Source organism: Triturus cristatus, chromosome 11 (genome assembly GCF_964204655.1).
Source record: "Triturus cristatus chromosome 11, aTriCri1.1, whole genome shotgun sequence".
NCBI classification, from domain to species: Eukaryota; Metazoa; Chordata; class Amphibia; order Caudata; family Salamandridae; genus Triturus; species Triturus cristatus.
In genome coordinates this window covers 296,419,090-296,444,857 of record NC_140594.1, presented here as the reverse complement: position 1 = coordinate 296,444,857, position 25,768 = coordinate 296,419,090, and the positions used below count along the sequence as shown (strand labels likewise).

Below are 25,768 nucleotides of genomic sequence, written 5' to 3'. Positions count from 1 at the left end.
CTTCAATATACTGCGCCAGCTGAATGTTCATAGTTTGTTCAATGATTTTTGCTGGAAAAGGTAGACGTGCGATTGTCCTATAGTTTTTGGTCTCTCCCGGGTCGAGATTGTTTTCTTTAACAATGGCTGAATGATGGCCTTTTTCCAAATGGAAGGGTAGGTGCCTGAGCAAAACATAGAGTTACAAATGCTCGCTAGATTAGCGCCTATCAAGTCCGGGATAATTTTTAGGACTAACAGGGGGCATGGGTCGGATGGGGAGCCTGATTTAACTGTGTTGACCAGATCAATGATCTGTTCCACCGACATTGGCCTAAATTCCATAAATCTGGGGGTGTCTCTGCTCCTACAGTTATCAACCAATTGATTCCAGCCTCCCGTAGGATCCGAAAAATTGGAATAAATTTGTCCCACCTTGTCTTGAAAATAGCTGGCTAAGGAATTACAGAGTGATTGAGACGCCTCCTTAGTGGAATTTACCACTGGCCCTGCCAGTTGGATACTACCTGAAACAGCTGTTTAGCGGAATTGTGTGCTGTTTCGATTTTTCTTGTATAATAGTTACTTTTTAAAAATATTATAAGACGTTTATACTTTGTCAGATCCGCCTTGTAACTTATTTTTTCAGTGTTTTCATATTCTTGGCGCCAGCGTCTTTCTTGATTCCTACAGTGTTGTTTCTCCAGTCTAAGTGTCTTATTAAACCATGGAGCCGAGGGAATCTTCCTGTTTTTGGAGACTGTTTTGTAAGGTACTAGTCTGCTAAATGCATTTTGGAGCCATTCTGTATAATTAGTAGAGGCCAGTTCAGGGTCTGGCACAGCTTCCGGTTGTGAGTCTATTAAATGTTGTTTAAGATAGGTTTGATTAATGCCACTCCAGGCCCTGAATTGTTTAGAGGGGATTGAGCTGGTGAACATAGAAGTGGGCTGTAGTATCCTGATGTCAAATAATACTGCACTATGATCAGACCATGTTAAGGGAAGAATCTTCCTTACTGAGATTTGATCATTGTTTGAGAACAGACCATCTAATGTGTGCCCAGCTGAGTAAGTAGGCATCATGACTTTTTGGGAGAGTCCTAGTACTTCTAGTTCCGAAATGAGGGCTATCGATTCTGTATCAGTGAGGGCCTACAGATTAAAATTAAAGTCCCCCAGATTGGATTCGCCCACCACAGGTTCCAATAGGTTGCCTATTGCTGATAGAAAATCTCCCTTGGGGCCTGGTGGACGGTATACGAGGGTTCCCTTGAAAGACTGTTGTTTAGTGAGCATTATATTAAAATTAAATGCCTCACAGACCTCGGAGGCAATCACCTCGGTCCTGACTGAAAACTCATCTTGATAGATGAGTGCTAATCCTCCTCCTCTCTTCAAGGTTCTATCACATCTATATACCGAGAAGCCTTCAGGAGTAGCAGTACAGAAATCTGGGCCAGCTGAAGGGTCAGCCCATGTTTCTGTGATAAATAGAAGATCCAAGTCATATCTATCTAATAATTCTGCTATCTCGTATTTATGTTTAGGGAGAGAGCGTGCGTTGAGCAGGGCAGAGTAAATCATATCCTTCTTCTTGAATGAGTGACTAAGTGCATGTATGATGACTTATTGAGTTCCTGATCCATCACTGAGTGAAGAGGCACCATCATTTATAAACCAGGCCTATTTTGATTGCCAGTACTTGTTTTAATTTTTTCACTGTTGTTGGGCTGAAGGCACGATGCCTTAATAATAGGTCTTAAGCTTGCAATATGCACTGCATTTCTTGGTACTGCTGTGGTATAAAGCTGTATATACGTGTTTGTAAATACTTGTAAGATGTGAGTGGCTTTATATACCTTTATAATATGGGTCTCCTTACATGACTGTTTGATGTATGTGTTTGTTTCGACTCTCTCTCTCTATATGTCATTATGGCAAATGTCGAGATTTACATTCAAGACTATACAAATTAATGAGATATGTGTGCTATGCAAACACATAGGCATAAGATACATATATATGTGCAAACATGTAATTCACAGGAATGGGGTGATACCCATTAATTATTTTCAATAACTCATGGGAGTTACAAATGAAAGCCTTTGCATTAGGAGATCGGTATGACTCACTCCTCAGCATTCAATTAGCTATTGTTCTCTAAGCCTGAAAGACTTTGTGAGAAATCAAAACAAAATCAATCTGCTTTGTTCACTTCTCGAAACTGCACCTTAGCTACGAATCGTAAACTTTCAACGCAATCAGTTGTCCATTGTTAGCTGAATACTGCAAATAATTAGCAGTCAAAGCCCATTCATGTGCAGACAAATATGTTTCAAAGTGGCAATTTTAAGGTCGAATACACTTTGTAACAAAACAACCTTACCAAAACAGAAGAGCTATATATTTTTAGGCTTATGTAATACAAAATCTATGCAATGTGGATTAAATCAATTTCATAAACATATCATCAATAGAATAAGAAAATTAAATTAACAAATAACGAAATGAAAAGCCATCTTATATTAACATAACCGATGTTAACGTGTGTATTCCTTTTATTTGGATTACAAAAAAAACTCACTTAAGCTGTCAGTTAGCTGCCTTCAACGGCCATTTTTCTTTGGGAAAAATATATTTGTATTTCATTATTATCCAAAACCAAACCCTCCTATATCAAATGGACTCTTGTGATTTTCAACTAAGACTTAGCATGTTGTAGTTCTGGTGACATTAATACTGTACTTTATCTTTGGTGTCAGTTCCCATAACTTACAATAAGAATCCTATTTTTTTCATTTACAAGGAATATAAAAAAATAGGTTTTAACATGCCCGATCAGCATTCCGGCGACATTTATATGTTACAGTCAAAGTGTGAAATCCCGGTATTTTATAGAATGCCTAGGTAATGTATAGAATGCCTGATGGTTTTCGGCAAAGTATGAAATATAAGTTTTTTCTGAAAATGTTACATACTTTTCCTAGGTATTCTAAAGAATTCCTAGGCATTATACAGAATGACCAGTACCATTTACGCAAAGTGTTAAAAGGCCACAAGATGAGATTCCTAGGCATTCGGCAAAGTGTGAAATCCCGGTATTGTATCGAATGCCTAGGTAATGTATAGAATGCCTGATGATTTAGAGGCAAACTAGGAAATATAATTTTTTGGTGAAAATGTTACATACTTTTCCTAGGCATTCTACACAATTCCTTGGCATTATACAGAATGACCAGTACCATTTACGCAAAGTGTTAAAAGGGCACGAGATGAGATTTCTAGGCATTATACAGAATGACCAGTACCATTTACGCAAAGTGTTAAAAGGGCACAAGATGAGAAGCATTTATTAATTAATACGCATTTGAAGCTCAAAGAACAAAACTACGAAATAAAGCACAGGATATTCTTACCGGAAAACAATGAAAGCAGAACTGAGATTGAAGTACTTGTTACACTAAGAAAGTCCGGAGTAACACGTGGAATTGTACTCACTTTTATTCTTCACACAAAAACACCTTATATTTTGGCACTTTGTTCTCGTAAATACATTTCACGACTTGAAGAGGAATGCGAACAGAATATTGTTATCGGTGAAACACAAAGCAGAACTGGCATGACCTACTTGTTGCAGGACAAAAACACCTTCTATTTTGGCACTTTGATCTTGTACATACATTTCACGATTCAAAGAAGAATGCGAACAGAATATTGTTACCGGTGAAACACAAAGCAGAACTGGCATGACCTACTTGTTGCAGCAGGGAAGGCTAGAGTGACATTTTGAATTGCACTTAATTTTCTTTTTCACACAAAGGCACCTCATATTTTGGCATTTCGTCTTGCACATACACCTGACGAATCCTTGGCCGCTTCCTGTGGACTGAGAAGTAGCTGCAGATCGGAGAGGTATTTCGTGATCAGGAACGTCTTCAATTCTCATTAAGTTCTTTGGACATACGATGAATTGTGATCTGGCGTAGAGTTCCTTCAAGATTCCTTGTGCAGTTCCAAGTCGGTAAAAGCCATCTTCCGTCACATTCATAACAACTGCCAAGAGATTGCGTGAGTCACCCCCCCTTTTGTCGACATCGGGAATCGGAACTCGCACAGTGGCACCCAAAGGCACAGGAGGAATTTTTTTGTCAGAATCCCTTTTCATTTTTTTGCCCTGAATCTCAAGGTTCGATTTCGATTCCATTTTACTTTGGATAGCTTTCTCAATATTGAAGCAAACATTGCACAAAATGCTAACCCCTTAACCTTCTACTTCGTCGCCGTCATCGTCTTTAGGAGAATGTCCACAGGTGGCATGAACGTTTCGGCCACACTTTCGACATGTATGAGCACCGCTGGTTTCTTTTAAGCAGACGCAACAGGTAGCGGAAGAAGAAGGATTTTCGGTAACCACGGAAATGGAAGGATCTTCGATAACCATGGCTTCATCACTGTTTTGGTTTCCTCCATCTTGGATTGCATACTCAGCTATGTCTTCTGCAGGAAGCTGTGCCTCTTGCATTGATTCATCTCATCTTTCTTCCTGCTGTTGTGTTGTTTGTACGCTCTCTATTATTTTTTCGAGCTCTTCCTCAGTCTCTACGTCTTGTAAAACGTTGTCAGGCAGGGACGACGTCGAGAGACCTACTCTAGCTTTGCAGCCGAACAGAGCTTCGTATGGTGACCTTTTAATCCCAGAATGAAAAGCTCTGTTCTTCATAAGTTGGACGAACCGCAATCCCTCACTCCAGCAGCTAGTTTTTTCATCTTGCATCCAAGCACACAGCATATTTTCAATGTCCTGATTAGCTCTTTCGACGCTCCCCTGACTTTGTGAGTGGCGCGGCTTACCATGGACGATCTTCAAGGTGGGCCAATACTCCTTTAGGCTGCTTACCACATTGTTTGCAAATTCCCTGCCGTTATCGGACTGTAGAATCGTTGGAGCACCAAGCAACGTAAATATGTCGACAAGCTTGTAGGCTACTTCTTCCGCTCTCTTTGATTTCCGAGCCCTGAGAACTACAAATTTAGTGAGATGATCTTGGTACACCATTATAAACTTGTACTCTCTGTCAGGATGGGACTGAAAATCGATGAGATCGACCTGACAACGGGAGTTGAATTCAGAAAAAACCATTGGCTTGACCACACCTTTTTTAACACCTTTTTGCTTCTTGTGGCAAGGCTCACAAAGGTGAATGTACAGCTTAATATCATGACGGATAATGTTCTTATACTTGGGTGAAAGTTCTTTCAACATCCTGTCCGGTCCTCCATGACCAATAGCCAAATGGGTCTTATGGAGTCCGTCAAATAACTCGGAGTCCGCGATGTAAAACTGAATAGCACTGGTACGTTCTTTAACAGGATAGATCAACTTAGTTGTGTTCTCGACCATCATTACGTCATAGTGTTTCACCAGCCAATAGTCCCGTGGTTCCTTCTTAATGGTCGTCTTAGCCTTTTTCACATCGTCCACTAATTTTTGGTAACTAGTTTCGGTTAGGAAAACACAGTTTTTAGCAGCATTGGCTCTTACTTGAGATAATTCATCGCAGAACCGTTGTTGCATGTCAGCATGGCGTGATTCCTGTCTTGGCACTACACTCCCTTCCGACATGGTGATACAAGAACCACGGGAAAGGATGACGGCAGAGCGTCTGTGGAACCTCAGCCGGATTCTATACACGACCTCTGACCCTGCTTGCAGGCAGGTCGCTCCCCACACCACCGCACGACTGCCGCCTGGTTACTTGTGCTGTCTCTGCTCCTCGCTTGCTGGCAACTTGTGCTGTCTCTGCCCCTCGCTTGCTGGCAACTTGTGCTGTCTCCGCCCCTCGCTTGCTGATAACTTATGCTGTCTCTGCCCCTCGCTTGCTGATAACTTGTGCTGTCTCTGGGATTAGGTCTATTATATACTTTGCCGGCAGACAATCCGGCAAAGTATACAATGCCTAGGCAATGTATAAAATATCAATCATTTCATACTTTGACGTCCCATTCTCAGGCATTCTATACATTACCTAGCCATTCAATAGAATGCGGGATTTCACACATTGCTGGGCGGGAATAAAATGGCGGGATTAGGCGTATTATATACTTTGCCGGCAGACAATCCGGCAAAGTATACAATGCCTTGGCAATGTATAAATTATTAATCATTTCATACTTTGACGTTCGATTTTCAGGCATTCTATACATTATCTAGGCATTCTATAGAATGCGGTATCTCACACTTTGACTGTGACATATACACCACTTGCCCTTCATCTGTGTAATTTATTGTCATGTACCAGAACCCCTTCAGACCAATTTAGGACAATAATACGCAGTACATAGTTCACACCTACATTGTGTTCCTGTATATTACTATGACCCAGGATGTTGTGTTTGTGTCTATATATTTTGCTATGCCTGCCTATACATCTATGTCTATAAATGCACGTGTGATGCATTTGCCTGGGTATACCTGCATGGTGTTAGCATTTACAACCTGGGTAACTGCGTGAAGTGTAACTGCATGAAGTGTGAATGGGGTTTTATACAAGGACAACATTTTTAGAAGTTTATTTTTTAAGATAATCATTTATTTAGGTGATAAAGGTTGTCTATTAGAGCCTTTCCCTTTTTTGACCCTATCTACATTCTTGTTTGCACTTCTTATTCTGAGAGGCGGTAAACTCTGGTCTGTTTGGGGAGTTTGCAGAGTTTTCTGCACTCCGTGCTCCACGGAATTGGTGAGCACGAGCAAGGAAAATCCCTCCCTGTGAGATTTCCCAACGCGGGAGGTCAAATTTCTCAATGTGGGTGGTCACAGATGGTCACGACCGCTTGCATTGAGAAACCTTCGTTCACGTTGAGAAAGCTGCAGCTCGGGTAAAAAATCTACTCTAGCAGCAAGTAGAGAAGTAGCACCCTCTTGCACTGTGCATGGTGCCACTGGCGATGTTTTTACAGCATGGGAAAAACACCCGGTGCTGAAAATCAATAAGAACGGCATGGCCAAACACACTCTGCTGCTTTGTGGAACTCTGCGTAGCGCGGTGCAGTTTTTTGGCCACTTCGCAGAGTTTCGTGTAGCGGAACTCTGCGAAATCCGCCCATGCCTATTTAAGAACAGAAGCCAATATATGATAGTTTAGAAAACGCTTGCAGACCTGCTTTTTCATAGAGTACATCTCTTTCTACCCAGCTTCGTCTGGGCTTTAGTTTATTATATCTCATCTTCTTCTGTCTTTTTTGTTTTTAGATCTTGGTGTTATTTTCTGTCTCCCTATAGCACCATGAACGTCTGCATGTGTGGTCTTGGAAATACACAACAAAATATAACAAAACATCACATAACATACATACTGACTGATTTAAATCTGCATTAACAAAAGTGAATGCATCTTTTTCATACTGCACTAATCCCATATACAGTGATCTGAAAGGACTCTCTGATTGAGGTGCTGAGATGTGACGCTAACTAAGAGAGGAAGAACACAGAACAGAAACTAGTTAGATGTTTGTATTTTGACCAAAGGCTATTGAATTTCCTCTAGTACATTATAGGTGTTTCCATGTATGATGCCTGCATAATGTTTTATGCATTTTGTTTTTGTCCCTAACTGTATCATATTTCCATATGATCAATTTCCACAAAAACATTTTTTCTTGTGTTGATGCCTAGTTGTTTGTGTCATGTTTCTATTATCCTTTCTGTCACTGTATGTTGTACACATTCCTTAATTACGCGTACTGTTTGTGTCTCCTTGCATACATGTGAGCCTTCAGGCTGTTGTGTTGCATAAGTCGAAACATACCTTGGCGATGCATGCATCTATTCATATATGTACGTGTCCTTGCTCATACAGACAATATGTCTGTTTCTACATACCTGGAGGATGAATTTCTATGTATTGTAATGTTTAAAACACATTTAAGGACAATGAGAATGTCTTAACCTACTGCCTGTAAGTTACCTGCATTGTGTGCAACAGTACATGATTGTGACACGTACCTCCTAGCTTATGTATGTATGATGTACATACAGAGTGGCACACACACACACACACATATCTATCTATCTATCTATCTATCTATCTATCTATCTATCTATCTATCTATCTATCTATCTATCTATCTATCTATCTATCTATCTATCTATCTATCTATCTATCTATCTAGATAAATAGATAAATATATATATATATATATATATATATACATATATATATATATATACCTGTATTAAACATGTGTTTATTCATCCCTGTATGCTATCAATGAATATCAAATCAATAAACGTGTATCTTCATACATTCACATTTGTCCATGCCCTGCATGAAGTGTTTGTCAATGCATGCTTCCATGTTGTGTCTTTACATATATGTGCAAGATGTCTTAATTTGGGCACGTGGGCTTGGTGTGTGGTTAGCCCATAATTGTATGGTAATTGCTTTGTATATACGTAGCTGCATGACTTGTGGCTCATAGATAGAAAATGTGTTTTCATACGTGGTTTTATTATGTTTGCACATAAATGGGTTATGTTTATACAAAGCTTATTAAATGTGTCTATACAAACTAGGGTGACCGCCTCCCCACAAGGCCATTACGGACACTCTTTCCAGTCCACAAACTTTGTGTGGTAGCTTCAGTGCTTAATTTGAGCCGGGGCTTTCCGGTGCTTAGCACTGGCACTTAATTTGTTTCCGGTCCTCAGCACCAGCACCTAATTGTCAATACCATACTTAAAACAGTCCACCACATGGTGGTGCTGCTGCTCATCTAATTTAGAGATGAGCAGAACAACAGTTGTTAAGGAGTACAATATACATTAAAATTGCTAATATCTGCCTCCCCAGCCATTCCTTTAGCTTTGGGGACCTGTAAAAATCTGAACTGTCGCATTTCCATGTGAGAGAGATGGTTAGTAGTTCTTTTGGCAGCGATAACAAGGGCGATGGGTGGTGCAAGCTGCAGTGGCCTCCTGGTCAGAGCCCTAGCTGTTAATATTTTACAAATTAAGCACTGGGTAGCTTATTTCATTCATGGTGTTGTATGAAGATGATGATGAAGAAGAATTTATTAAGCACAAACTGTCACCCAACAAGGTACCACAGTACTGAGATCACTAATGGAAGAAGCAACTGCAGGACGGATTAGACACATCTAGGAAAAGCAAAGTCTCGATACTTTTCCGAAAGGGAAGATGGTTTTTGATAAGAAGGAGAGAGAGTGAGAAAGAGTGCTCCATGAAAGAACAAGCTGAGCGGAGAGTACAAGATGGTGAATAGTGTGAGGATTTGATCTGAAGGCAACAGAGCCCAAGTTTGTGGCTAGCTCAGGGAAGCAGACAAAGAGACTTGAAAGCATTGAACCCAGGACCGGGAAGCAAGAGAAGAGAGGACAAGAACAAAGAGATATAAGCAGCCTTGGGGAGGTTAAACATCAATTGAATAGCAGCATGTTGAATGCGAAGTAGCCGGTTGAGATCATAGGCAGAAGACTGATGTAAGAGAATTGCAGTAGTCAAGTCTCATAGTATGACAGCTCGAACAAGTGTCTTTGTGAAAGATAAAAGGAAGAAAAGGAATGATCTTGCATATAGAGAAAATGGAATGAAGAGATTTTGTTGATCTGAGATATTAGCGAGAGGTTGTGATTGAAACAGAAACCAAGGTTCTTGTACAGAAGTTGATGGTAGACCCCCATCAACCAGCCACTAGTTAAAGTGGGAGAAAGAAGAACGCTGACCTATGATGATCGAGATTTCACTTTTGTTGGTTTTGAATTTTAATGAATTCTGATTTATCCAGGAGACAATGGTTATGAGGCACTTTTGATATGTCTGGAAGGGGAAGATATGTGGAGACGAAGGAGGATATGTACATCATTCACATATGTCATGAAAGAGAACATGAACGAAAGGCTGAGAACGGCAGGCGGAGAAACATAAATATTGAAAAGTGTGAGGCTGAGCAAAAAGCCCTTTTGGTCTCTGGATATGGCATCAGTGAGTGGACCGGAGGAGGGTAGTTGTCTGCTTGCGATCAGTCCTTACGGTAATCAGTAAACCAAGCAAGGGCATCTCTCTCAATTACTGATTGGAAAAGGTGGGACATCCAAATGTGCTGGTCTGCAGTTTTGGACGCTGCTGACAGACCGAGTAGAACAAAGGTGGCTCAGTCGCCAGTTGTCAGCAAGCGAATATCATCCATAATAAGTAGAAGGGCACATTCAGTGCTGTTTAGAGCTGGCCTGTTGTAGTCTTGTTTTGCTTCCATTCAACTCATTAGACCCACATCACATCAGTGATTTGTAGGTGAAACGTTCAGGGCTGGAAAGGTGGTCACCCTAAGACAAACTGTTAAGAAAACCAAGCAAATATACACACCAGTTTGTTCTGTGTTCATTTAAACCTGTTTGCTGACCACCTATACATACAACGGTGACTGCCTATACAAACATTTTTGATAACCAATGATATGCGCACAACTGTGTGAACTGTGCCAGTAGATACCACCATGATGACCATGTGTATATAACTGTGAGTTTGTCTCTGAAAAGCAGTATTATGATGTTTATGCAAATCTATCTTCTTCCGGTTCCAGTGGAAAGCTGGGAGCCCTGAGGCTGAAGGTTCGTCTAGCAGAAGACCGGATCCTGCCATCCATGTATTATCAGCCGCTGATCGAACTGTTGGTGGAGTCTATTCTGTATCCACCAGAGGTGAGTCCTGGTGTGAGAGCATTTATGGTATTTGCTATCTTTGTATGGTTCAACTCCCACCACCATGCTGTTTTTCCTCCTTCACCCTGTAAGCAGGAGTTAGAAATGCAGATCCCTACCTCCCTGGAACAGAATGATCCACGGACTTGTGTGAATGTGATGCAGCCAGATCTTTCCATTTGTATAACACCATGAGCTGTGGGCATGATTGGGACAAAGTTCTCTAGGTAACAAGGACGCAGCCTTTGGGAAAGGTAACAGAACCAGCTTTGAGCACTTGAAGGGTGTAAACCTACCTCTCCCAGGGTGAGAAAGATCAGCTTTGAGCATTACAGAACAGAACCTGTGCATATGATGTGGAACAGAACCAGGACTCAGTATAAGAGGGAAGGACAGCACCCCTTGCCATGGTGGAAGGAAGCTGGGTTTGTGTGAAAGGGAAGGACACCGATTTCTGTGAAAGTGGGGTATACATTTCTTTGAGTGCATAAAATATGGACAGTGACATCAATTAAGTTGGGAAGCTTATATGAGAATATATGTGAGCTGCAGGATAACATCTTACACAGTGGGTCACAAGGAGCTCTAAATGTACATTGACTAAAGAATGACCTGTTCTGGGATAAAATGGGATCAGTTCTGAAGGTAGGAGGGTTAGAGACAATTTTTCCATTAATGGGACAGCACCAGTTTTAAGTATATGAGGAATAAAGGCCAATCTCTCTTTGAGTGACTGGGGGATTAAGATCAACCTCTTGTGGGCCAGAATAAAAGCAGTACTGAGTGTATGAGGGAATGAGTCCCCTCTCTTCCAAGGAGAGACAAAACTAGCTCTGAGTGTATGAGAGATGGAAACTGATATCTGTCCTGCCAAAGCAGAGCCAAGGCAATCTGAATGCATGAGGAGACCACATTTTACAAGGATTAGAATAGAACTAGGTTTGAGTGAGTCTACAAGCAATAGAGACCAATGTCTTCTGAAGTGGGACAAAGCCAGCTTTAAGTAAGTGAGAGAAGCTGACCTACTACATTTGCCGTGGTGGGATATTACTAGCTCTAAATGTGCGAGGGACGAAGTCCACCTCTCCAAAAGAGGAACAGAAGTGTTTGGGTATCAATATGGGAGCAGACCTGTGTCAAGGTTGGGCAGAGCCATCTCTGGGTGCACCTGAGATTGTGACCAACATCTGAAAGGGTGGAAATGAGCCAGCTCTGTGTGTTTAAGGAATGGGGATCAATTTCTGCCAGTGTGAGACATAACAAGTTCGCAGTGTATGAAACGAGCACAACGTCTACATGAGTGAATAGCTCTGTGTATGAAGGGTGGAGTCTAACTTCTGCTTGGAATATATTTTACCTTATGTGTCTATTATCCCCCCACACCACCACAGTATGCATTTGCTCAATTACTTAGTTCATATACGTATTTTAATAATTTGCAAAAGATAATGCATTTATTTTCATTATTGCACCACTTTGGGCATTTATTGTGTGTTTTGGTAGTATGATTCTAGTCTATATATTCATGTAGCCATATGAATAGATGGTGCTAATAAGAAAGCAGACTAGTTTTAGGTTTTCACATGGAGTTGTAATAGAATTCTCACAATATTTCTCTCACCATACATCATGATCAAAAGTATTCTTTTTCTCAAAATAAATACTTCAGATGTTATATAATAGCTGGTGATATCCTTCTCCGAGAGAGAGATCAAGACTTTGACATTCCTGTCAGCAGACCTGGAGTGGAACTGAACAGGTCTCAGTGTATGAAGAATGGAGACTGGCCTCTTTGAAGGTGGTTCAGAATCTGTGAGGGAAAGATATTGTCCACTGCTAGGGCGAAATAGAGGGAGCATGGGAGTTTAGCAATATAGAGACAGGCCCTTATCTCAGCGGTAGAAAGATTCAGGTTTAAAGTGATAGGTTTGTTTCCTATCTCAATGTGTGAGAGATTCAATTTTGGGAGGAGGGGAAGAGTGGCACCAACTCCCAGTGTTGGATAGCACAGCCTTTGAATCCTCTGTAGGATGGTATCTTATTCTATTCTGTTATCTCTTGCTATATCCAGGATGAAGACATCACACCCCTAACCATGCTGGAGGAGGTCAGCTCTGTGGAAAGCCGCCAAGAGATTGCCATGAAGCTGGTGAAAATCTTCCTGGGCCAGGGTCTAGCTGTTCCATTTCTGGACTATCTGAACATGAGCGAAGTGACCAAAACAGGTAGGTGCAATTTCCTGCTAACTCTCGCTCTACAGTAACAAAGGTTGATAAAACCATATTGTAACTAGGCCTGGGCGATGAACTTTGCTCCGTTCGTGGAGTTTGCAAAGTTTTTTGCACTCCGCACTCCGCACTCCGCGGAGTGCAGAAAACTCCGCTTCGCGATGTGCAGCAGAGTTTTTTCCTCGCTCGCGATCGCGTAGTTCCGCGTAGCAAAACTCCACGAACTACGCCGAGGCCTAATTGTAACACCAACTCTAAATCGTTTGCAGATCTGTGACGGCATACATGCGAGTGTCACTGTGATAAACACATTGTTGACTCTTCATGTAGTGTAAGGTACAAAGGAAAGCTAGGAACAATGATGCTTAGGACCAGGTGCACAGGGGACAGACTTCTATAGGACAACGTCAAAATTACAGAATTCAGGGTGGATAGAAAAACAATGGGATTTTATAAGTCACAAACTGTACAGTAATCAAAACCTTCCATTAACTTCATTAGCAGTTGGCACCTGTCTTCATTCTCTTAAGGCACACGGGTTTCCATTAAAAAGCTATATCAGCTCTTGATTTCAGAAAGTTGTGAAAATGGAGACAATGGCCTTGTTCTGTTCTACATAACACCTCTGTTTTTGAAGTGCTAGCAACCCCAGATACAGAAAGAACAGTAACTCTGGATCAAAAGATAACATTGGGGAGGATCATTATGTCATTTCCCATTGACCCTGTAATATTCCTGCTTCCCAAGGGACCAGAGAGGGGTAACAACATACTTTTGGAGAGGAATGCAGCTTTGCAGCCATAAGAGACCTATATCCTACTTGCTTACCATCGACCACCTGTTCTCCACCAATAGCCATGGTCATAGCAGCTCTACGCTGAAACATCTCACTTATTCACTGCAACATTTTAACTAAGTCAGTCTGCCCTAAAGGCACCCTTTCACCGCTTGAATGTCAGGTAAGAGGCATGGCTTGCTCAGCGGGAGGTTTGGTGAGAGTTTCCCAGACCACATTTGTTGAATTAACCCCAGCTCATTTGAGTGATGATGGTGGCAGGTCAATGGTATCAGTGGAAGAATTGTCTGAGGATTCCTTGACTGCAGTGACAGTGAGGGAAAGTTAAAATAGACTGTAAGGGGCTACTTTATATTTTTTGGCATGGATGTTACAGATTCAGAAGTGGTCCACAGTGACCACGTTGGATGGATAAATACATAGGATCCACTACCACCATCACAGTAGAAAAAAAATGGACCTTTCTAACGTGAACTTCGCAGAGACATTTCTCAAGAGTTGCACAAAATTCACTGTGATATATATGTTATATATGGAAATTGATGAGATACATTAGTCTTTACTAACAACACCTGTGTACTTTAAATCCCACCTTAACACAGGATCATTGCAATCTAGATTCTTAACTATTCAACTGCAGATCTTTTTCCTAGAGCAGCAATCCTGGAATTGGCAGAAGAACCAATGACCAATACTCGCTGTGATTCAGAATCAGGGCACTTACTTAAAGACCACCTGCAAGGCAGGCATACAGAGGTGGCAGCGCGTGGAAACTAGAGTCAGGCAGATTCTGACAACAAAACAGGGATATTTTAACTGCCATTGGACGTGCATTGATGAAAGGTTATTTTAAGAGGAGGAAGAGGAAAATTGTATGAGTGCACATCAACATGTTGGTCTAAAGGAAATTGTAATCTCCCTCCGAAGTAATCAGATTAGTGTCTTTATGATGTACCATAAGAAACCGCACACAGACCTATCCACCCTGTTCATGCTCCTCCAGAATCACTGCTTTACCCCCTAAGAGAAACAAGCATTTGCAATGCAATAGGTCTCGCATTATTAAAGTTTGAGATATTGGCATTGCTAATAATAATGCAACACCAATAGCTATTGCATTGCATTTTTGCATGCGCGCTGCTACAGGCTCGACCTAAAAATTAGCTGAAACACTGGCGAGGAGAGAGGGAGAAGAGAGAATAGAAGGCATTAGTGACGAGGCAGAGGGGATACAGAAAAAAGCATTGTGCAAGGACGAGAGAGAACGAATGGCAGTTGAGAGGAGGCTCGAAAACTAAATTGTAGTGAGACAGCTGCAGTAAAAAGAGTAGAGCGAGAGAGAGAAGGAAGGATAGAAATGAGGCAAGGTCAAACATATGTGTAATGAAACATCCATCTGGAATTTGGGGGAAGGGGGGTAAGAAATACAGAAATAAGTGAAGGGAGCAACAACGGAAAGAGTGGTGGTGGGACGGTCAAACCAAGAAATATTAGACAGACAGACAGACAGACAGACAGACAGACAGATAGATAGATAGATAGATAGATAGATAGATAGATAGATAGATAGATAGATAGATAGATAGATAGATAGATAGATAGATAGATAGATAGATAGATAGATAGATAGATAGAGTGAGAGGTACCAGAACAAAATATGGTGATGAGAGCTTCAGAACAAGAATTAGTCTGGAGGCGAGATAGAGAAAGAGAAAAAGAAAAAGTGCAGCAGATAGAGAGGGGCCAACAAGCAATACTGCAGGAACAAAATGACATCAGATGATACACTCTGCAGCACCAGGATTGGTTGGAGCACTCTAAACCTGCAAGAGGCAGGAAGTCTCGAATGCACCTTGTTTGCAGTTCCATCACACAATCCCTGCACTATTGTTTTTCTCCTATTTTTCTCACCTTTTGCAGTCTCTAAATGAGTCTCAGAAGGGCACCTAAACCATCCCTGTGTGCGCCATTTCTCGTGTCCTCATAATATTTCCACAGCCAACATAGTGCATGGAATTTGTTATTACAGAGTCGTAGGCTTTGCAAATGCAAAATGGTTTAGCACTCCTGGACTTATGTGCCTGTCCTGCCTTTGATAACATATGTGCAGATACTACGCTCAATAACAGAAACGTCAGAGCTGCCTGTATCAACAGATATGCATGTAGTTCCTTTGATAGTTGCTATGTTCAGCCTGTAAAAGAAGATACACACACTGCTTGTGATAATGGCCATAGACTGCAAGATCGAATGCACTGCTAGTGACAGAAGATATCTACAGGCCTATACTAGTAAATAAACGTGCACTGCCTGTGATATTGGACCACGCACTGCTTGTGCTACCAGAATATCACATGCACTTCCTGTGCGAGCAGGCATGCATGTTCCTGCCTGCAATAACAGTTATGCATGCACTGTTTGGGTTAGTAACTATGGGTGCACTGCCTTTACTTTTTTTTTTTTTACAAAACAAATCGATAGCAGCCTGCGAGTGTGACAATGCATGCACTAAAGGTGATAGTCAATATTCCTATTTCATTTGTGGGAGAAGATGTGCACGCGCCCCCAGTAATGGTACTCATGTCTGCATGTCGCTGTCATAACCAATATGTTAGACAGGGGTGTACAGCGTGCGCCCTGTTAGAGTAGCGCCAGTGCACGAGCGCTCCTTGCATACTAAACACCAAGACAAAACTCATGACAGACTACATGCATGCAATGTTATTTTATGATGAACGGCTGCAGCCAGTGAAAACGTATCACATGCATCGTGGTGCTCACGCGCAGAGCCCGTGATTGCAGGCCACATATGATGGAAGCGAAGGACAGGTGTTTAAGTTCCAGTCTTGACCTCCACACCCCCTCCAGGCTTGAGATCGCGGGACGCTGGATTACTGAGATGGGGTTCGCCTATCAACCTTACCTTCTCTAGGGTACGCCCCCCCTTGCCGGTAGCCACGATCCCCGCGCCTATGCTTGGATCCCCCGCCAATTCAGCCACTTAGTGCTGGCTCTGATGCTCCCCTCTGCAGCTTCCTCGCCAATCTCTGCGCAGGCAGATGTGCATTCTTAAAGGGGCGATGCCCGACGCGCCGGTGGGCCCCACTGTAATGCGCGGGGTTTAATAGCAGATGATGAACCTGAATCTCAGCGAAATCTCGTAATTTGAAATGGGGCAACACGGAACTGTTATTTGCACATGCTCTCCTGCTAGCCCCGTCAAATATCTCTGCCGGAAAAGTCTTAAAAACAAATGTTGTTAAGCGCTGCGTTTTCAGAAGAAGAGGTGATATACAAGCGGGTGGCTCTTTTGTAAGAACCAGTGGTCGAAGTTCATTAACCCAGTGGTGCGCACGCACCACAGGGGAGCGGGGGCGAGGGAGCCTGTCGTCTGTGCCGCGCTGATGCGCGTGCTAGACACCGGTGGGAATGGGCGGAGCAAAGGCAGGACATTCACCCGCCTTTGCCCAATTGCGTGTCTTATTTTTATTTTTTTAAAACACACTAAAGCCAATGGCAGCCGGCGAAAGCCTGATCACACGCACAAGCGTGTGGTCAGCTTTCAGAACCCCGTACAAGAGGCCTCGCGCTGCGTGAGCAGGGCTGCGCACTGCAACTCTAGGCGCAAGACCTAAAAAGGGGTAAAAAATGGGGGATTTGAGGGATGGATGCTACCGCGTAAAAGCAGAAATTTATAAAAATGTGGTTTGGGATTGTTTATCTCCCCCTCCCATACAAAACACACACACACACACACAAACTTTAAAGTAAACTACAAGAAATGTTGCGAAGTAGTGATGTTCCTGGTGTTGTAGCTGCGATGTAGTGACTCCTGATGTCTTTGTGTGAGTGATCATGTTTTTTACCCACTTTTTCGACATAAAAAACGTTGGGGGTTCTTTAGAGTTTGATGGATGCAGAACATGTGGCAAACATTTCCAGATGTCCTGTTCGTCCAATTTAGACTGTAGATTGTGGGTATACTCTCTAAATAGGGCAGGCAGTATATCCACCAATCTCTCAATAACTTCCTTTCTGTGAACACCTCAGACTCTCTTACACCACTACAATAAACTCTTGATATCAGAACTCTGTTTCAGCATCCAGTGCTAGTGATCAGCATCTTCAGTATCGGCAAATTAATTAACCAAGCTGTTGATGACCATCTGGAAGAGTTTGGGATCTTACATAATCCATGCCTAATACCAGGCAGTCAAAAAACAAGAATAACATTGTGAGGACAGACATTGAAGCTGCTTCACAATTTCAGTGTAGAACCCAAGGACAGCATAACCTGAACACTGTTGGCTACTGAAACTCCTGTCACAAGAAGGTACCTCGATCTGAGGTTCTCTTAATATCTGTGGATTGTGCTTGGCTGTTTATATTAATCTGGCAGATAATATAAATTAACAAAACCTCAAGTTCCTATTCATGAAAGGATGTGGTATAACGGTCAGAGCTACCAACTTTGGAACTGGGAAACCAGGTTCGAGTCTCGGCTCAACGTCCTGTAATTCTGGGCAAATTACTTAATTTCCCCTTGCCTACCAAAAAATGGATGTATCCTTGTGTAACGTAACCAGTGCTCATTTAAATCGCTCCAATACCTTCGGGCCGAGTTTGTGCTATATAAAACTGCAACAGCAAAAAACAAGCCTACCTTGTACATGATTGCGAGTGCCCGGTTTCCCCTGGATTCTGTTTCTTCACAGGCATTGACTAAGACCAGAAATAAAAGCGATTGTTGGCCACGTCCACATGAACATGCTCCACTGTACAAGCATATTCATCCAAACTGTTCTTCATCTTTGGATGTCTGGTGAATATGAGTAAAACATCTCTACTCTAGGTTCTATTCAATTTCAGTCTGACAAAGTGGGAACCACGAGCCAAAAAATCAGAAAATCGTGTTTACTAACATAAAAAAAATGGATATGGGTGAATTTTAAAACATTGTCATCTCAGGTCCAACACCTGTGAGCTCTACTACCTTTGTCTACAATAGGGCAAAAATGGTCTGTGTGGGTGGGAAACAGCCACTACAATGCGGCCGTTTCCATGCATACCCTTAACCATGCATGCATCACAACGCATGCGTGGTTACCACGGATAGCCTTTACCACACATTCCTTTACTACGAGATACTTAGTAAAGGCATGTGTGTTAAAGGTACAATTAAAAAAGGGGGCTTGGGGGGTCTCCCCCCCCCCCCCAAAAAACATGTTTGTTTCAAAAAGTGGGTTTGGGGGGTCTCCCCCCCCCCAAAAAAAGAAACGCACCTGTTTCCCTCGTTTTCTGTTTCTGTTGTTGAAAGATGTGGATGCAATTGGCATCGTTAGAGGAAATGGAAAGGCACTTCCGCTTCCTCTTTACGACATGCGATGCACCTCGGAAGAGCTTGGATAGGAGAGGTCATGGAGAGGTAAGGGGGATTTTAGTTTTAAAAAAATGTAAGGGATGAGAGGGTGGTGTCGTGCAGGGGTACATTTTTAGGGTTATGGGGAGGGGTATTTGATAGAAGAGTTTGTGGGTGGGGGAATCGCGCAGGGCGAGATTTTCAGTGTTCCGGGCAGGGGTATTTCTTAGAAGGAATGGGGGCAGGGGGTCGTACAGGGGTACAGAGAGGGGGTATTATAAAAAAGAAATATGAGAGTTGGAGGGGGGAGGGTGCAGGGGAGCAGTTAAAGGAATTGGGGCAGGGATCGGAGATAACCTTTACCATGAATATGCCAATATCATGCATGGTTTTAAAACAAAAATCGTTGTAAAGGTATGCGTAGTAAAGGCATTTTCGTGGTAAAGGTTATGCGTGATAATGGCATTTGCGTTGTAACGCATGCGTGGTAAAGGCATGCGTCGCAACGGAATGCGTTGTAATGCCATACAGCCGTGTGGGTGAGCTGTCACCATCTACCATAAAAAGCAATGGCAAAGCCAAACGTTCTCACCTGTGTGGCCTATTGGGTTTACCAACGGGCTTCAACCATGCTGCACAGCATTCCCAATGTTATGCAGGACGCCAGATGTTTTTAAAAAACAGCCTTTGATGCGCGTGCCGTATTATTTTGATCCAAGTTGGATCATAACTAAAAAGAAAATAAAGCATGCAAAGTGCTTTTTTCAAGCATGATGGGGTGGAGACTAGAGCAACGCGATGGGGAAGCCAAAGCAACACAGGGGAGGGCAGGAGACGCTGGTAAGTAAAATGGAGCGTGAGCTGGTGGGGAAACGAAATGCGTGTGCAGGGAGGCAATGAGGAGAAGCACACTTGTGAGTGCAACCGTGAGTGGGTTGAGAGAAAAACTTGGGTGACAGAGTGCCACAGGAAGTGCAAAGGGAGAGATGTAATCAGGGTGACAGTTCAAAAACACATGCACTCTCATGAAATGACTTACAGAAAAAAGGAATACTTCCAAAGCAAGCAGTAGAAGCAGAGATGCCAACCAATCAATGCGATGGTAAAGAGGCTATGCTTCGTGGGAGGCACATGCAGAAGATTGACAAGCTGAGGCATGGATAAGAAGCAGGCAAATGAGAGTGAAAGGAAAGCCAGCCAATGGTAAGCAATGGATGGGCTCCAAGTTCCGCTATACTCTCGGTAAGCCACAATATGCCTCACAACAGACAGAACATGCACTGTCTAGTAGGCTCGAGCTACAAATGCAAAGTAAACTGTACAGCTGTTTTCAATTAAGTTAATCTAATAAAGAAAACCTTTCCACCTACAAAATGCTAGTGTTGGCTAATTCCTTGCAAGGCCTACATGGCAAACTGGGAGCCACTAGAAAGTGTACAAAAACAACATCAGCAAGAACAAAACCTCATACTTCGAAGGCACACTGTCACAAAAATAAATCACCCCAAGAAATATTTTGAACTGATGAAACCATTTTCAAACCCTCACACTCTCACAGTTAACTCATATAGTGTGAAAAACACTTAGAATTTGTGGAATTTTCATGCTGACAGTGTTCACTGAGCACAAATATCACCCTTGAGGCTTGACGAGCGCTGTAACGTACAGATCTACAGCAGCCAAGGAACAATACAACACCCCCCAAGCACCACTGCACCACTTAAGCTGTCACATAAGGAGCAGACAACACACCAGACCCCATGGTGAAGTCAGGCGAAATCTTGACCCATACTGTCTTAAATTCTCTAGTGGTAACTCTTCTAAAACTGATCCTATAATGACCCTACTAGTAAAAGCCCATCACTCCTGGGCAAAACTGTTTAATGCTGCGTTGCTGGTCTTTTGACCGGTTCCTGACTGAGAACAGGTTCCAAGTTTCAACAGGGTTTGGACTATGTTGATGCATCGAAGGAAGAGACAGGGATAGAAGCTAAAAGGGGCTTTAAGAGCCGAAGATGAATAGAGACTACATATTAAGTCAGCATCATGTCAAGAAATCACAAAAAGAGAATATAAAAAAGAAACCGAATCCCAAATTTAGTTTCTGTAAGTGTTATTTTTTTGTAATTAAGCAGTAATTTCAAAACTGAAAAAGCTTTCCTATCACTACACGGTAAATGAACTCAGGGCATCATTTAAAGCTGAGCTTAAAGGCACTGCCTCAAAAAATTGGCCGCTGTCCTATCTGCCCCCCTCTGGCAATTTCTACCTCATTTCGAAGGTCGAGAATGGTTGGTTTAACAATGGTGAGTGGTGTGGGCTTGCCACCCAACACCTGCAAGAAAGCTGTTGAAGGAGCAACTCTATTTATAGTGCCCTCCAAATGCAATGTCTGTAGGATGTCTTTCTATTGGGATCAGCCATGTACCCGGTGCCGGTGCTGGCCTTGAGGAAGTCCTCAAATGTCTCAGAGGACCTAGAGATAGAACATCACAACTGTAAAGCAATAGGATGCCACATAATTCATCAGTTCTGTTTACTAGGAGGAAATAGACATTTCATGTATCAGTCTAGAGCTTCTCGAATTGACGCGGGGTCCAATAAAGGGAGGTTAGGGCACAATGATTGGATTATATGTCTTAAAACAAACTCCATCAAAATATAGAATTGTATAGACGAGGGTCCACAATACCTACCCAAGGGATACCACTGTATAGTCTTCCACCCAGGCGTATGAGGTGTTCTAGAAATATCCTGAATTAATATATATATATATATATACACACACATATATATATATATGATGAATGCTGATTTTGTTTTCCTAACTGGCCACTGGGATGTGTATATATATATGTATACACACACATCCCAGTGGCCAGTTAAGAAAACAAAATCAGCATTCATTTTATATCTTAATTTAGAAATATACTAAAGTCACACCATTCAAAACCCACAGTGCATTCATCATGTGTGTGCAAATGTACAATTTTAAATCTACAGAAATCCTAAATGATTCATGAACAAATGTTAACTTTTTCCTCCAGTCCACAAACCTCTGCTCTGCCTACTGCTATCATGCACCACAATTTAGAACTTCGGGAATTAGGAGCCATACAATGGATGCCCATAGTTTGTATGGTCTTCATGACCAGGGGCCCTGACATCCTCATGAGGAGTTCTTCCTTGAAGAACAAGAGAACAAGGAGCCCCGACTTCATTAAAGAAAATGATTCCTTGAAGAATGAGGAACAACGAGCAACGACATCCTTATAGACTGCACTTCCTTGAAGAGTTAGAGAACAAAGAGGCCTGATGTCCATAAAGAGGGCACTTCATTAAAGAATAAGAGAACCAGGAGCCCTGACATCCTTGAAAAGAGTGCTTCTGACAACAAAGAGCACTCCATTGAAGAATGAAAGAACGACAAGCACGGATATTGCTAAAAGGAGTGCTCCTTTGAAGAATGACAGAACCAGGAGCCCTGACTGCCTTAAAGAGAGTTGTCCGTTCAAGAATGTGAAGCCCATGGACTCTGACTTCCTAAAAGATAGCGCTCCCTTGAAGAATGAGAGAAGAAGGAGCTCTAGCATCATTGAAGAGAGTGCTTCCTTGAAGATTGAGAGAAGAAGGAGCTCTAGCATCATTGAAGAGAGTGCTTCCTTGAAGAATGAGAGAACAAGGAGCCCTGGCATCCTTAAAGTGAGTGTTCTATTTAAGAATGAGAGAACTATGTGCTCTGACATCATAAAAGATAGCGCTTCCTTGAACAATGAGATAACGAGGAGCTCTGGCATCATTAAAGAGCACTTCCTTGAAAAATGAGAGTTGAAGGTTCCCTGACAACGTAAAAGAGAGCGTTCCCTTGAAGAATGAGAGAACAAGGATCCCTGGTATGGGAAAGGAAAGCACTACATTGAAGAATGGCATAACGAGGATTCCATGCATCCTTAAACTGAGTGCTCCATAGAAAAATTAGAGAACCAGGGTTCCATGCATCCATAAACAGAGCAGAATGAGAGAAACAGGGTGCTATGCACCCTTGAAGAGAGCGCTCCATTGAAGAATGGAAGAACCAGTGTGCCGTCACCCTTGAAGAGAGCACTCCATTGAAGAATGGGAGAACCAGTGGGCCATGCACCCTAGAACAGAGCGCTCCGTTGAATAATAGGGAACCAGGGTGCCGTGCACCCTTGAACACAACACTCCATCACAGCACTCCATTGAAGAATGGGAGAAGCAGGGTGCCGTGCACCCTTGAACTGAGCGCTCTGTTGAAGCATGGGAGACCTAGGTGCCATGCACCCTTGAACAGAGCGCTTTGTTGAAGAATGGGAGAACCAGGGTGCCGTCACCCTTGAACTGAGCGCTCTGTTGAAGCATGGGAGAACTAGGTGCCATGCACCCTTGAACAGAGCGCTCCGTTGGAGAATCAGAGTGCAGTGCACCCTTGAACACAGCGCTCCGTAGAAGAATGAGAGAACCAGGGTGCTGTGCACCTTTAAACACAGCGCTCCGTTGAAGAATGGGAGAACCAGGGTGCCGCGCACCCTTGAACACAGCGCTCTGTAGAAGAATTGGAGAACCAATGTGCTGTGCACCCTTAAACACAGCACTCCATTGAAGAATGAGAGAACCAGGGTTCCATGTATCCTTAAACACAGCGCTCCATTGAAGAATGAGAGAACCAGGGTTCCATGCTTCCTTAAACACAGCACTCCGTTGAAGAATGAGAGAATCAGGGATCCATGCATCCTTAAACACAGCACTCTGTTGAAGAATGAGAGAAACAGGGTTCCATGCATCCTTAAACACAGCGCTCCATTGAAAAATGAGAGAATCAGGGATCCATTCATCCTTAAACACAGCACTCTGTTGAAGAATGAGAGAACCAGGGTTCCATGCATCCTTAAACACAGCGCTCCATTGAAGAATGAGACAATCAGGGTTCTGTGCACCCTTAAACACAGGGCTTTGTTGAAGAATGAGAGAACCAGGGTTCCATGCATCCTTAAGCACAGCGCTCAGTTGAAGAATGAGAGAACCAGGGTTCCATGCATCCTTAAACACAGCGCTCCATTGAAGAATGAGAGAACAAGGGTTCCATGCATCCTTAAACACAGTGCTCAGGGCTCCATGCATCCTTAAAAACAGCGCTCCATTGACGAATGAGAGAACCAGGGTTTCATGCATCCTTAAACACAGCGCTCCATTGAAGAATGAGAGAATCAGGGTTCTGTGCACCCTTAAACACAGGGCTCCGTTGAAGAATGAGAGAACCAGGGTTCCATGCATCCTTAAACACAGCGCTCCATTGAAGAATGAGAGAACCAGGGATCCATGCATCCTTAAACACAGCGCTCCGTTGATGAATGAGAGAACCAGGAAGCCATGCATCGTTAAACACAGCGCTCCGTTGATGAATGAGAGAACCAGGGAGCCATGCATCCTTAAACACAGCGCTCCGTTTATGAAGGAGAGAACAAGGGAGCCATGCATCGTTAAACACAGCGCTACGTTGAAGAATGAGAGATCCAGGGATCCATGGATCCTTAAACACAGCACTCTGTTGAAGAATGAGAGACCCAGGGTTACATGCATCCTTAAACACAGCGCTCCATTGAAGAATGAGAGAATCAGGGATCCATGCATCCTTGAACACAGCACTCTGTTGAAGAATGACAGAACCAGGGTTCCATGCATCCTTAAACACAGCTCTCCGTTGACGAATGAGAGAACCAGGGAGCCATGCATCATTAAACACAGCGCTCCATTGAAGAATGAGAGAACCAGGGATCCATGCATCCTTAAACACAGCACTCCATTGACGAATGAGAGAACCAGGGAGCCATGCATCATTAAACACAGCGCTCCATTGAAGAATGAGAGAACCAGGGTTCCATGCATCCTTAAACACAGCTCTCCATTGACGAATGAGAGAACCAGGGAGCCATGCATCATTAAACACAGCGCTCCATTGAAGAATGAGAGAACCAGGGATCCATGCATCCTTAAACACAGCACTCCATTGAAGAATGAGAGAACCAGGGTTCCATGCATCCTTAAACACAACGCTCCGTTGAAGAATGAGAGAATCAGGGATCCATGCATTCTTAAACACAGCACTCTGTTAAAGAATGAGAGAACCAGGGTTCCATGCATCCTTAAACACAAGGCTCCGTTGAAGAATGAGGGAACCAGGGTTTCATGCATCCTTAAACACAGCGCTCCATTGAAGAATGAGAGAATCAGGGTTCTGTGCACCCTTAAACACAGGGCTTCGTTGAAGAATGAGAGAACCCGTGTTCCATGCATCCTTAAACACAATGCTCCGTTGAAGAATGAGAGAATCAGGGATCTATGCATCCTTGAACACAGCACTCTGTTGAAGAATGAGAGAACCAGGGTTTCATGCATCCTTAAACAGGGCGCTCCATTGAAGAATGAGAGAACCAGGGTTCCATGTATCCTTAAACACAGCACTCTGTTGAAGAATGAGAGAACCAGGGTTCCATGTATCCTTAAACAGAGTGCTCCATTGAAGAATGAGAGAACCAGGGTTCCATGTATCCTTAAACAGAGCGCTCCATTGAAGAATGAGAGAACCAGGGTTCCATGTATCCTTCAACAGAGTGCTCCATTGAAGAATGAGAGAACCCGTGTTCCATGCATCCTTAAACACAAC

At 42.8% G+C, this 25,768-nt stretch overlaps 1 protein-coding gene across 1 annotated transcript in view; it reads left to right on the top strand.

Moving 5' to 3' along the window:
- The window catches only part of RASAL1 (RAS protein activator like 1), a 765,452-nt gene that overhangs the window by 539,782 nt on the left and 199,902 nt on the right, over positions 1-25,768 (top strand). Inside the window, exons 9-10 of the mRNA XM_085633253.1 lie at positions 10,583-10,700; positions 12,772-12,925. Coding sequence (XP_085489379.1) covers positions 10,583-10,700; positions 12,772-12,925 — 272 coding nt within the window. The remainder of the gene's footprint in view (positions 1-10,582; positions 10,701-12,771; positions 12,926-25,768) is intronic.